Below are 14,107 nucleotides of genomic sequence, written 5' to 3' on the forward strand. Positions count from 1 at the left end.
CAAATGTAAAATCGCTTTGCTTGCGCCATCATTATGCACAACTCAACAGCTGCGCGGAAGGAGACCTCACAGGGAGCCCTCACATCCATTTAGAAAATTTATAAAAGATAAACTTACCTAGCATGAAATGTCAGTCATCTCCCACCCTCAGCCAAACCCCCGGGCGAGAGACTTATCTCCGGGAGAGAGAGAATACAAAATTATGAAAAACTGTCATAAATTAGGACGTGACGTAACCGGACCAGGTGTCTCTCATCCGGAGATTACCTTTAGAACGGTTTTCTACTAAGTGTCGTAAAACCAAAACCAAAGTAATTGCCTGATTATTTTCGACTCTAAACTGAAAACCACTCTATCGTTCCGGTTCGTGTCTCTTGCGGTCAGTTGGTGCATGGTCTGGAACGTACCGGGAATTTGAGGGAGTCTGAGACGGCCGAACATCAGATTGCTCCGAGCGATTTCCTGAGAATTTTCGGCTCCAAGCCTCACACCAGCTGAACGCGTATTTAAAATTCAATTCACCACAAACTGCTCACATCGATAAAGGTAAGCTTGTTTTAACTTATTTTCATTCATTCAGTTTTTTCTTATGATTTTGTTCTATAGATAGTGCGCGCTTGCTTAATTCTTACAGGGGTATTTTCTGAAAAGAAATATAAAGTATAGAAGTCAGTTAGAAGACCTACTGTAAAGATGTTGCTTCGTTTCAATTCTGATCGATCATCATCCATTTTGGAAACCGTAATGGTAATTTGCATGAATATATAGGTTAAAACAAAACAAAACAAAACAAAAAACCGAGAAGTCATCCCCAAAATTAGAGTATATCGTTGTTGCTTAGTAACCAAACTAGAAAGTGTAAGTTTTTTAAAAGGTCTCTGTGTTAATCTTTACTCTCTGAACTTATTCAAAGCCTGTAAAAATGAAAAATAATTAAGCTTATTATTCCTACAACCCGCAAAGAACCTTGATAGAACCCAAAAGATGAAATGAATTTTTAACACTAAGTTTTTCAAGTCAAAATTAAAACTCTATCGATGAGTAGTGGATGAAAATAACATAATGAATTATTGACCTCTGGTTATTCATAAAGTTATAAACAAAAACACAAGCTGTTGTGTAAAATTGTTTCTGTAACTCGAACTTAAAGCTTGAGCCACGAAGCTGTCGTAGAATGCAAAGAAAGCTCAAGAAGATCTTTGTTTCGGTGAGTATCTCAACATCAAAGAACCACAAACGAAGTCAATTCCCTGATGTTCAAAATTACTTTAAAAATGATAGTTTTTACTATAGAAAAAAATACACCAAAGAAGTATTTACAAATCGAAAAATATATGCGGTGGTTAGGACTAAGGAAGATTAAGGCGGATTGTGAACGGCAAACTTTCATAAAAATGGGCCATTTTTTTTTCAGCTAGCATTACCGTTCATTGGCGTAGCTTCTTGAAATGTTTTACCGTAAAATACGACCAATGAAACGTTCTCGAACAGACGTAAAAGATTAAATTAAATTACACGATCCCGGAGTTCAAACCGCCGCTCTTGTAAAATCGGACCGAAGAAAGTCTCCCAAATAGCCGAAATATTAAAGGGAATGAAAGAATCCGATTGTCACAACTCTCATTCTCGTATGTGTGACTGAAGCTCAGTCGTACGTACGCTCACGTCGAATCTGGTCGACTTTCAGCCACCTTCATCGAATATGATCGAGTTCAAATCTTTCTGAGAGTTGACAATAGGTTTCGTTGCCCGACCATTGCGTGATTTGTGTCAAGTGCGTTGTGCTTTCATCCTCGTTTGGCCGCACGCGTGTGGTAGTAGATTTTTGACTCTTGTCAACTCTATGGGACTTTCTCTCTCGTTTGCTGTGATAAACAAGTATTCATAAGGGACTGAGCAATGACCAGCTTTAATCTTTGGGTTTAACAACAGTATGACCTATTAAAAAACACCCTTGAATTTAACTTAAAATGTATATAACTCAAAATCAAGGGCGCTGACCACCATTTTTACAACTTTTTACAAAGTTTAAAACAATTCCGTGGAGAGGGGCCAGAGTTACCTTAAATTTTCAAAATTTTGATGCGATAAAGCTGTTGAAGAATAACAACAAAAACGACAGAAATAATCATTGACGACTTAAAAAGCTGAATTGGAATTTGACACTATAGAGTCTATTAAATAGTCTGTAATTTATTGGGAGCAGTTATCGAATACGCATGAAATGCCAGAAACCAAGGCAATAGACGATAAGGATCACTTAAGATATCGCGGACACCATTTCGTTTATTTTAGTTTGGGTGGGTTGATAATTTGTTTGAAAATGTCTTGCTTCAAGAATTGACTTTCTGTGTCGGGATTTCTGCATGATTTCTTTTTTTGAATACCCGAAGAAAGCACAACTTTAACGTCCTCATGATTGTATTTTAGCCAACCGAGTTTCAATCCTCGTACATGAAGATGTAATTAATTTTTAATCTAGTGTCTCGACTAGTTGCCACTGCGCAGGAACCCCGGGGGGGGTACTTTGGGAATCTCTGGGTGGGGATGTGCCGCTGGGACCGTGGAACCCTTAGCCTATACCAGAGCTAGTTCAGCTGAATTTTGCTACCCTATACAAGAGTAAACTCCCCAAATCCCCCCATCTATCGACACTGTTGAGACTGATTTGCGTAAATTTAGACTTGCCGATTTGATTTGTTTTTTATATTTTTGAGTGGCAATTCCTGGTTTCCTTAGTCTAGATAAAATCTTCAACCAACTAGTCAGTTTTGTGAAAAATTATACCCTATTCTAGACCCAAACGCTCTGATTTATATCCCCTATCCTGGAGTAAACTACTTGAAAACCATACCCTTCACAGCGGCACATACCTATATAGCCCATATATGGCAGTGCCCTCCGGGGCAGGAACCTAAATCAAATACTTTTGTTAATATTTTAACAAGATACTTCACGCGTTCTATTTCAGCCATTTCAAATTTGCGGCTTCACGCCATGTTTGGCTTTAGCTCTTTTATTCTTCATGGCCAACTTTTCTGAGAACGAAGCAACATGCAGAAGGGAGAAAATGAAATGGGGATCTGTTCTTCTGAATCACACTTACAAGACGCTAAATGCTTCCAATTTTGTTGCGTGTGGTTTGAAGTGTGACGAAGACCCTCAGTGCAGAAGCTGCAACTTCTGGTGGAATAAACTTGAGTGCGAGTTAAATTATGCAGCTACATATTCTGCCGCAACATCTTTCATAAGAGAAGTGAATTGCGTTCACAGAGACATGGACTGGGAACCAGGTATGCACAGTAACTTAACAATGAGTGATCGCTATTCCTCAACTATTCAGTTCAGCGATGATGACAACAATACCGGTCCATATATGGGTTTTGAAACTGAAGCAGTGCTACTTTCAAATGTGTATTTGCAATTTCATTAGAGTGTCCATTACTAGATTCTGACACAGGTGACCTACCTCCAACTAACACCTTCAGGTCTGCTTGGTGTTTTAGTTTTATCACTGAAATTGAACTTAAGATGTTGACGAAGTACTTGGTAATATCCCTGTGCCCATATATCCCGTTTGGGAGTTTCTGAACAGTATATATTTAGATATTTAGTTTTGACTCATCACGTTCAAGAGAATATGATCTTGTCATATTTTAACAAGTCACAACCTCGAAATTTGTGTTTCTTCTTCACCGCATTGGACTGTAGAATATTTTTTGTCAGTATACTGAATACGTGTATAATTCGATAAGGATTAATTTGATAAAATCGCAAGACATGACGAAATTGTTTTATTTTCCTTGTTTTTGCTCTCTCTCACTTTTGCCGGGAGAAATTTAGAAGACCTCCGTCGTTGCTGTCCATTGACGAAGTAACAAGAATTTGTTTTTGTTATTATCAAGTAATATTCAAAGGAACAAAATCACGCTAAAAACATTGACTCGACATTGCACGTGAGTGTGCTGTTGCCTTATCTTCAGGCGCCATCCCCTTACATCACTCGACAAAGAGCGGGAAACAGGGAGCGCGGTGCCTGGTGGTTAGGCAGCGAAACGCGCACCAAGTGCAACCTTGCACGCCTCTAACTAAGGGAAGACGCCTGGCCGAGAGGCAAAGAGTGCTGGCTACTACGTAATGGTCTTAGTTTGCTCTATGTAAATAACATCACATTGCACCTTAGTTACGTAGACTATATTCTAATTGTAAATAAATAAAGAAACTCTTCTTTCAGTATTTTTGTTTGTTTTCTTGGCATACATTTTCACGAAATAATTCAGTCCTGCTGCTCTCTTATTACAGAAACATGGTCTGTAGAAATACCACATGTGGTTTGCATGGGAGCAAAGAATGATAACCCTGGCAAGTTCCTTGCACCCATGGCTGGCAAGATCAGCGCTTTTACACTGGTGCACATTTCTGGTAAAGTGGGTTGTTCTTTTTATGATACAAGCAAGTGGGGTTGTAGAGCCTCCACCACTCTATCGACCCTCATCACTGATGACCAAAATAGCGTTGTTTTCCCGGAGAATTATAGTGGCCAAATGTCTTACACGCTTCCTGGATTTACTTCAAATTCTCCTGACCTGTGGCTTACGTTTTCTGTTCCTCTGGAAGTGACCGCTGGTCAGGAGTACAGGGTCTGGTATTCAGAAGATTTGCATTCTATTACAGAAATTGACAATCTTGGATCAACCTGTATGAGAGTTATTGTTATCTATTCCATTTAATTTTCAATCAACTGAATTAAGGCATTTACAAGACTAGTGACACGTGCACGAAAGAACTAAAAATTTTATAATAACCCGTCAATGCAGAGCGCACGACAAATCTGCGAGACAGAGGTTTTTTACCATTTACCCCAAAATGCCGGATTTTTTGGTCAGAATGTCAATGATAAGAAAAGTTAGGCTCGACCGACCGGAAAATTTCTCATATAACTGGGACTTCTTGAAAAGAAGTCCAAAATTTCCAACCGAAATGTCCCAAAGGATTTCTAATTCTTTATTGCCAGTATCAACTGCCATTTTGGAATTATGATCAGGTCGAACTCATTGTAGACTCTCTCGGTAAACTGAGGTTTGTTGATACCATTAAATGGTAAATCAGTGGCCAACCCGAATGGAACTTACCATCAGGCATTACTGCTTACCATTTACACAGTGAACCGTTGACGAATTGGTTTCACCGCATAAATGGTAAACAACCAAAGATTCCCTTCTTTTTCTGCTCGGTGAAAGACGGGAACCTCTGCTCGTAACCGTTCGATCAGCTGCCGTCCAAGTTCACAACCAGGGACGAATAAATTATTAGTTCACGCATGAAAAAAAAAAAAAAAAAATGCTGTTCGTTTACAAGAGACTCAACAAAAACCGCAATCCCTGTGATTCGCAACACTTCACTGTCCTCATCACGAAAAAGTTTCTACGATAAAAAAGTACAAGTAACCCGATGATAATACTAAAGCTTGATATTACAGGAAACAATACAATCCCAATACTATGCGATTAGCTTTACGAATATTTATTGCAGTTAATGGTGAATATCAACACTGCCTTTTATATAATAATTTAAGTTCCTTTAACTCTAGTTTCAACCCAAAGATATCGATATTCCAGTTTCGAATTTACTTCTTGGATGTACTGCCGTTACTTAGGCATACTAGTGTCATTAAATAAGATTCCATTAAAACTGAGCGGTATTTACGAACAACAAAATAAAGCAGAGATTGCTAGTTCTGCCAGAAATCATATAGAGCACAGTTAAGGAGGAAAGGTTTTGGTGAACACAATGGAAAGGCACGATGTATATTCAGCATGGATCTAATCATAGCAAGAAACCTTTAACTGAAGTTAATGAATAAGAAACATTTTTCAAACCGAATAAAGTTCGTACATTGATGGAATCTTGATACTCTAAAACGCCAGCGTCCAAGTGTTCGAGACGACATTTTCTGTCAAAAAAGGTCAGTGAATAGATTTTCATTTTTCTTCTTCACATTACTGAAGAAGAAAAGAACGGAATTCCAAACACGTGACTCTTTCTGGCAGGGGAACGCCCCTCACTTGGGAAACAAAATTCTACACCAGGGAGAAATAAAGTTATTGAAAAGAGAATTTTTGAAAAAACACACCCACACACCCATACACCAGGGGTAAATCTTCTCGCTAACAGCACGCCAATATGGAATAAAGTATGTCTGATGGGAGGTTTGTTGAAGATTGATAGTCGATAGACCGCGTGGAATAAAGATACAATAAAAGGCCCCTGCGCGCACCAGAGAGCGCTGAATGGTACCAACGGAGTGGTGCAAAGTGGGCAAAATAGCCCACCATGTCTGTTACACAGGGGTTTGTCTGTTATGGGGAGCAGGGATGGCCCAGCAGTGGTGACACGCGCTCGCCTTTCCACCAATGCATATGCGGCCCAGTTTCGATACCGGCCCAGTGCGATATGTACGTTGAGTTTGTTGTTGGTTCTCACCTTGCTCCGAGGGTTTTTCTCCGGGTTCTCCAGTTTTCCTCCCTCCGCAAAAACATCTCCAAATTCCAATTCGACCAGAATAGAGGACCCGCATCTGAAAACCAGCTAAGGTCGATGTGGCTTCTTCTCTAAATATTGAAATTTACTCATGTGTGACTGTGTTGAATTATGTCTTAAATATGCCATTTATTGAACTTTTTAATTTAGGACCATCTAGTTTTACTTGTTGGCAACTGCTAGCCACTTAAAATTTTTCTTTCAATACGAACCGTGTGATTTAGCTGGGCTGGACAGTTTCTTTCTCTTCAGATTAGGTCAAGTCGCCATTACAGCTGTAATTATAGCTTAGAAAACTGGCGATTGTTTTCGTTACTAATTCCCTTTTGTGATACACCAGTTCGTTTTGACATCGGTTTTAGCGAATAGCATTTTAGCGACAAGCTAGCGGATTTCTCTCCCCGGGGAATGATTTTAGTCTCTCTCCTTACATGTAGCCTTCGCTTTCCAACTTGTGCCCAGTTTTTTGAAAGTTGATTGATTGAAATCTGGATTTGAAAGAGTTTTATCAGTGGTTAGGTTGCATGCAACAGTTCAACTGATATTTCCCTCTCCTACTTTGCTACTTACTAACCAAACTTGTAAGTTTTTTAAAAGGTCTCTGATTGAATCTTTACTTTATGAACTTATTCGGAGTGTAGGAAAGAAAATTAATCAAGCTTATTGTTCCTACACCCCGCAACGGCACGTTGATAGAACCCAAAAGATGAAATGAATTTTTAATACCAAATTTTGAAAGTCTAAATTAAAATCCAATGATGAGTACTAGATGAAAATAACCTAATGAATTATTGAGCTCTAGTTATTCATAAACTTATAAACGAAAACACAAGCTGTTGTGTAAAATTATTTGTGTTACTTGAACTTAAAGCTTGAGCCACGAAGCTGTCGTAGAATGCAAAGAAAGCTCAAGAAGATCTTTGTTTCGGTGAGTATCTCAACATCAAAGAACCACAAACGAAGTCAATTCCCTGATGTTCAAAATTACTTTAAAAATGATAGTTTTTAATATAGAAAAAAATACACCAAAGAAGTATTTACAAATCGAAAAATATATGCCGTGTTTAGGACTAAGGAAGATTAAGGCGGATTGTGAACGGCAAACTTTCATAAAAATGGGCCATTTTTTTTCAGCTAGCATTACCGTTCATTGGCGTAGCTTCTTGAAATGTTTTACCGTAAAATACGACCAATGAAACGTTCTCGAACGGACGTAAAAGATTAAAAAGAATTACACGATCGCGGAGTTCAAACCGCCGCTCTTGTAAAATCGGACCGATGAAAGTCTCCCAAATAGCCGAGTCACAAAGCTGTTGTAAAAATGCAAAGGAAAAACAGGAAGATCTTTGTTTGCAGGATGCTTGTTGTTTTGGTGAGTACAAAATCACTCAACATCAATTCAAAGAAGCGATAAATGAAGTCAATACTCTAATGTTCAAAAAATAGTTTTTAATACAGAAAAAAAACAACAACAACTTAGTACTTACAAACCGAAAAATATATAGCGGTGGTTACGGCTAAGGAAGATTAAGGCGTATTGTAAACGGCACTACCGTGAAACTGTCTCTAACGGTTCAAAAGATGAGAAAGAATGAGACGATCCGGGAGTTGGACCGAAGAAAGTGTACCGAATAGTTTGAAAGATTAAAGAGAATGTCTTAAGAATCCAATAGTTACACCAGCCATTCTCGTTTGTGTCTGAATCCAGCCTGCTCTAGTCGACGTCAGCTACTTTCATCGAACATATACCTGTTTAAACCTTCCGGAGAATTGAGGAAAGGTTTCGTTTCTTCGGGCCTACGAAAACAGCCGTCCTTCTTCGCTTCCTGCCCAGAGTGGCGTTTCGCATTTCGGCACTCGGGGTGGGGAGCGACGAAGGACGGTTGTTTCGCAGCCTACTTTCCCTCAAGTATTGCGTAATTTGTACTGTCATCTTCGTTTGGCCACATTCGTGTGGTAGTGGATTTTCAACTCTTGCCAACGCTTTGGGACTTCATCTCTCGTTCATAAGGGACCGAACAATGGTCAGCTTGAGTGTTTGGGTGTAGCAATAGTATGACCTGTTAAAAAAAAAAAAAAAACACCCTTAAAGTTCTTATCAAAAATAAGAGCGATGAACATTAAAATTTTATTGTGGAATTGTAATTGACATGATAAGATACAACTTTTTGCAAAGTTTAAAACAATTCCGTGCGCGTGGAGAGGGGTCAGAGCTACCTTAAATGTTCAAAATTTTGATGCGATAAAGCTGTTGAAGAAGAAAAACAAAAAAGACCAAAAATAATCATTGACAACGTGAAAGCTGAATTGGAATTTTACACTATAGAGTCTATCAAATAGTCTGTAATTTATTAGGAGCGGCTATCGAATACGCGCCTGAAATGCCAGAAACCAAGGCAATAGACGATAAGGACGACTTAAGATATCGCGCGCACCATTTCGTTTAATTTAGTTTGGGTACGCTGAAGAATTGGCTTTCTGTTTCGAGATTTCTGATTTCTTAATTTTTGAGAAAATACCCGAAGAAAGCACAACTTTACTGTCCTCATGATTGTATTTTAGGCGTTCTTCAATTAGCCAACATCGTACGTAGATGTAATTAATTTTTAATCTGAATGCCCTCAATAATCACCACTGTGAAGGAGGGTAAATAAATACTTTTGTTAACATTTTAACAATATACTTCACGCGTCCTATTTCAGCCATTTCAAATTTGCGGCTTGAAGCCATGTTTGGCTCTAGCGCTTTTATTCTTCATGGCCAACTTTTCTGTGAACGAAGCAACATGCAGAAAGGAGAAAATGACATGGGGATCTGCTCTTGTGAATCACACTTACAAGACGCTAAATTCTTCCAATTTTGTTGCGTGTGTTTTGAAGTGTGACGAGGACCCTCAGTGCAGAAGCTGCAACTTCTGGTGGAATAAACTTGAGTGCGAGTTAAATTATGCAGCTACATATTCTGCCGCAACATCTTTCATAAGAGAAGTGAATTGCGTTCACAGAGACATGGACTGGGAACCAGGTATGCACAACAACTTAACAACGAGTGATTTTTATTCTTCAACTATTTCAGTGATGATGACAGCAATAACGGCCCGAGAGGTAGCAAATGGCCGCGCGAAATCCTGGGGGCAAGAAGCTTCTCGCACCCAGGATTTCACGTGGCCATTTTTTCCTTGCTGTTAATTTACGGTCTCGCTCGACGGAATAAGCGAAGGACCCGGGAGTACTCGTAGTCTATGAAACATGCAGTCCTGCTCACAAATGCATTCAACATGTACCCGCAATTTCATTAGCGTGTCCATTAGATTCTCTTGTCTCCACTAAAACCTTCAAGTCTGCTTGGTGTTTATACGTTTTAGGACTGAAATTACATTTAAGTTGTTGACGAAGTATAATATACTTACTGTGTCCCCGAGCGCGTATATCCCGTTTGGTAGTTTCTGACCGGTAAATACTTAGATTTATTTAGACTGCTGAAACCTGATTTGACCCATCAAGTCTCAATCTCGAATCTCTTGTCCTTCTTCGCCACATACCTGTTTAATTTAATAAAGATCAATTTGGTAAGGTTGCAAGACATTACGGAGCTGTTTTTTTTTTTTATTGTTTGCTCACGTTTCCTGGCCGAGAGGCATTTAGCAAGACCTCCGTCGATGTTTTCCAGTGTCGAAGTAGACACTAAATTTTTATTGTTAATAGACTATCAAGTAATCTTTAAAGCAAAAAATGTGACAAGGTAAACAGCATTGACTCAACATTGTTCCGTTGCCTTATCTTCAGGCACCGTCGCCGTGCATCACTCGACAAAGAGCGGGAAACAGGGAGCGCGGTGCCTGGTGATTAGGCAGCGAAACGCGTACCAAGTGCAATCTTGCACGCCTCTAACTATTAAAGGGAAGCCGCCTGCCCGAGAGGCAAAGAGTGCTGGCTACTACGTTATGGTTTTAGTTTGCTCTATCTACTCACATCGCACGGCACCTTAGTTGCGTTTACTATATTCTAATTTATAAAGAAGTAAACAAACACTTTTTTCAGTCTTTTTGTTTGTTTTCTTGGCGTACATTTTCACGAAATAATTCCGTCCTGCTGCTCTCTTATTACAGAAACATGGTCTGTAGAAATACCAGTTGAGGTTTGCATGGGCACAAAAGATAATCAACCTGGCAAGTTCTTTACACCCATGGCGGGTAAGATCAGCGCTTTAAAGTTGGTGTACATTTCTGGTAAAGTGGGTTGTACTCGTCATGATACTAGCAAATGGGGCTGTGATGACTCCAGCTATCTATACATCCTCATCACCGATGACCAAAACAGCGTTGTTTTCCCGGAGAATCATCATGAACAAGCTTATTACACGCTTTCTGGTTTCACTTCAAATTCTCCTGAACTGCTGTTTACATTTTCTGCTCCTCTGGAGGTGACCGCTGGTCAGGAGTACAGGGTGTGGTACTCAGAAGATTTGTTTTCTCATATAGAAAGCGACAATTACCCTGAAGCAACCTGTATGAGAGTTATTGTTATCTTTTCTATTTAATTTTCAATCAACTATAAGGCATTTACCAGACCAGTGACAAGAAATTCCCGTTACTGCACGGCAATTCTGCGAGACAAAAGTCGTTTGCCATTTAACATTTACCATTTGTTTATGCAATTATATTCGTAAAGTCTGTGACACCAGAATTCTGTACTGTTCACTTGGTCGGTGAACAAGTGACTTCTTGCTCCTTGTATGACTCTTACCAGAGCGAGAATCGAAAAAAGAATCAATATTTTGAATCGACTGGGCCGCCATGTTGTTTGTAGTCGATACTAGTCAATTCATGAACATTTACATGGAGTGCTTGAGCAGGCGATTAATACGTCCAGCGGTAACAAAGGCGAAGTAATTACGCTAATTAGTCACCTATTTTGAGACCAGTCAAATCAAATTTTTAATGCAGAAATTGTAGGATTAATTAGATTAATCAAATATGGGCAAAATTGCATCCTTTTATAAAAAAATACAGCCAAATTTGTCTTTTAATTTCGTGTTATAAACGTCATTCCTAAGAATTAACTGTCAATCGTCAAATGACCTAAAATGAAACCGTCAACCGTCAAAACGGCCAAATTGTAACCGTAAACCTTTTTGAATACTCCATAGCCGGCGTCACGACTGCATATTCGAGGCATGAATAGCCCGGGATATTTTCCCATTGCTGCAGTATCAGTGAGTATATATAGAATACCAAATAAGGCAATATCTTCATCACGAATTATATGCTATGCTAAGAAAGTCAAGCTATCCGATTATTTTACGTAATATTAGAGGGTAATATTATCATCGCAGCATCAAGTACAAGTGATTACCTTTACGCATAATTATTACTCTTAATGGAAGAACGTATACGTATGGCTTAGAATAATATTCCATTTTATTATATAGACAGGAGAATTTTACTGGAAAAAACACCACTCGTAAAATTCATGCGAATTGACATCCGGGACCGCAATGGCAAATTTTCCATATCCTCACTAGTAAAGATATCAATGACGTCATTTCGCGCCATTGTATTGCATGGCTGCCATACTGCGCCAAAGTGCCAAACACCGGTTGTCGGTTGAAAGATGGCGAGCGATAGGGAAGTTAAAATCACTGAAGACGACATAAAATCGTTCACTAAGGAGCAGGAAAATGCCAAAAATGCCAAAATGATGATGAAACTTCATGTGGCCTAACTATTCAATCTGAGTTTCTTCAAAGAAAACCAAAGGAGAGGTATTCAAGATACTCCAGTCGCCAAGCTGCAGTTAACATAAAGGTTGTGCTTTAATTTCGATTTTCTTCTGCAGTTTTTGTCAAATAATAGAGAGATTGAGAATGACGTTACGTCAAACGGCAAACAGCAAAAATGAAACTTTTGCCATCTGTCTTCAGATGTCTATACAGTAGAGTGAAAATATTTTTATTTGAGGTGATTTTGTGTGATTTAGGTAAGACAACACAAATACAGAGGTAATCTTTGCCGTTTACCGCCTGCCGTAAACGTCATGCTTAAACTCTCTATCAATAAAAAGAACATTACACGTTGGCTCAAAGATATGAATTTTATGTTCTAGTGGCAAAAACAATATCTCACTCGTTCGCTGCGCTCGCTTGAAGTACCAAAGTGTGAAATACGAATATAGTGTTGAGACTAAGGTAATGAAAATAGTAAAATACTATAGTTATTAAAGGGGGGAAAAAGGCGTCAAAGAATGTTCAGCTCTTTTCGCTCGACCCTCAGTTGTTAGTGGGCCTTGTTAGGTTGTATGTGTTGCAGTTCAATTGGTATAGTGGAACCCCGCCTAACGGTCACCTCGTTAATACAGTCACCCCGTTATCACGACCACTTTTTTGTACTGGCGAAACGCTTACACATTTTTTTAAATAACAAAACCACGTTAATGAGGCCACCCCGTTAATGCGGCCAACGGCCACATTCTGAAATCCCAACCTGTATAATCCTTTATAATTTTACTCCGTTTATACGGCCACGTGCACTCAAACCAGTTATGTTCATCTTTCCGTTATTCCTATTTTATAAAATGATTTGAAGTTTCAATTTTTTTTTTGTATAATTATATCTGCATTCGGGATACTTTTTAAATAAAAGTTGTGTAGGAGTGAGCTTGTGATATAGTTGTTCAAGAAGTCACCCAATCTACATCAGTCATGAGATTTGAGCCTATCCCGTTAATACGGTCACTCAAAGCTTAAAAGGGATCGGTGGGTCTTCGAGAAGCACGCGCGAAAAGTGGGTCATTGTGTAGCGGGAATCACATGGTCGGCGAGAATCTGGTGCAATGGGTAAAATATCCACCGCTTTAAATGACATTTTTGAAAGAGTACCGAGACGTGGAACTACTTTCGAAGGGACAGAAACAGGAGCTATGGAGCGACAGATATAGAAAGAGTTAAGATCAGACCTCTTCTTGACAATTTATTATATGATTTCGAAGTTAACGCCATTTTGGGCCCTATGTGGAGAGCCACCACGACCACAAAAGATGTGACGTTTGGAAAGAGCTATTAAGGTCAGTATACGTTTCGAAATTCTTATTTGATTGTAGTGAGTTGCAATTTGGTTGACGTTGTTCTTTACTGTAATACTTTTGTTATTCATAACCGACAGACATAATTTTTTTGTCTTTCCAAAGTGATTTCAGCTAATTAATAATTGCGAAAAAATAATAGTCTATGTATATGCTATTTTCCCCTTTTTGCACGCGATTTATCAAGGTTTGTTTCAAAAGTTTTGAAGGATCTGTACGGGTCTGCAAATGATCCCAGGACCGCAAATGATCCCGGACCGCAAATGATCCCCAAATTGGACCGCTGATGATCCCGGACCGGAAATGATCCCCATATTGGACCGCAAATGATCCCGGTCAAAAAATAAGGAGTGGCATGGATTTATATCAGAGGAAGGTGAGAACATGTACAAAAATTATGAACTAAAAAACACGTTTTATCATTTTACAAAAAAATATTCCACAGGTGCTGTTTTGTTCTTCGAACGATTCAGATCGGTTTCACTGTC

General features: G+C 39.0%; 1 protein-coding gene and 1 long non-coding RNA gene across 2 annotated transcripts; both read left to right on the forward strand.

Annotated features, from left to right (window-relative positions):
* Positions 1-294: 294 nt before the first annotated feature.
* LOC149117427 (uncharacterized) lies at positions 295-4,233 on the forward strand. The gene is made up of 2 exons (XR_016205653.1): positions 295-546; positions 2,972-4,233. It is a non-coding gene; the product is annotated as an uncharacterized LOC149117427 (long non-coding RNA).
* A 5,033-nt stretch (positions 4,234-9,266) lies between these two features.
* LOC149117428 (uncharacterized) lies at positions 9,267-11,125 on the forward strand. Its single transcript, XM_089279510.1, has 2 exons — positions 9,267-9,564; positions 10,649-11,125. The coding sequence occupies exons 1-2, from the start codon at positions 9,297-9,299 to the stop codon at positions 11,077-11,079; spliced, it is 699 nt and encodes a 232-aa protein (XP_089135636.1). The 5' UTR covers positions 9,267-9,296; the 3' UTR covers positions 11,080-11,125.
* Positions 11,126-14,107: the final 2,982 nt, after the last annotated feature.

Source organism: Orbicella faveolata, unplaced genomic scaffold, assembly GCF_042242905.1.
Source record: "Orbicella faveolata isolate gen_17 unplaced genomic scaffold, um_ofav_v1 contig_12, whole genome shotgun sequence".
In the NCBI taxonomy this organism is placed as follows: Eukaryota; Metazoa; Cnidaria; class Anthozoa; order Scleractinia; family Merulinidae; genus Orbicella; species Orbicella faveolata.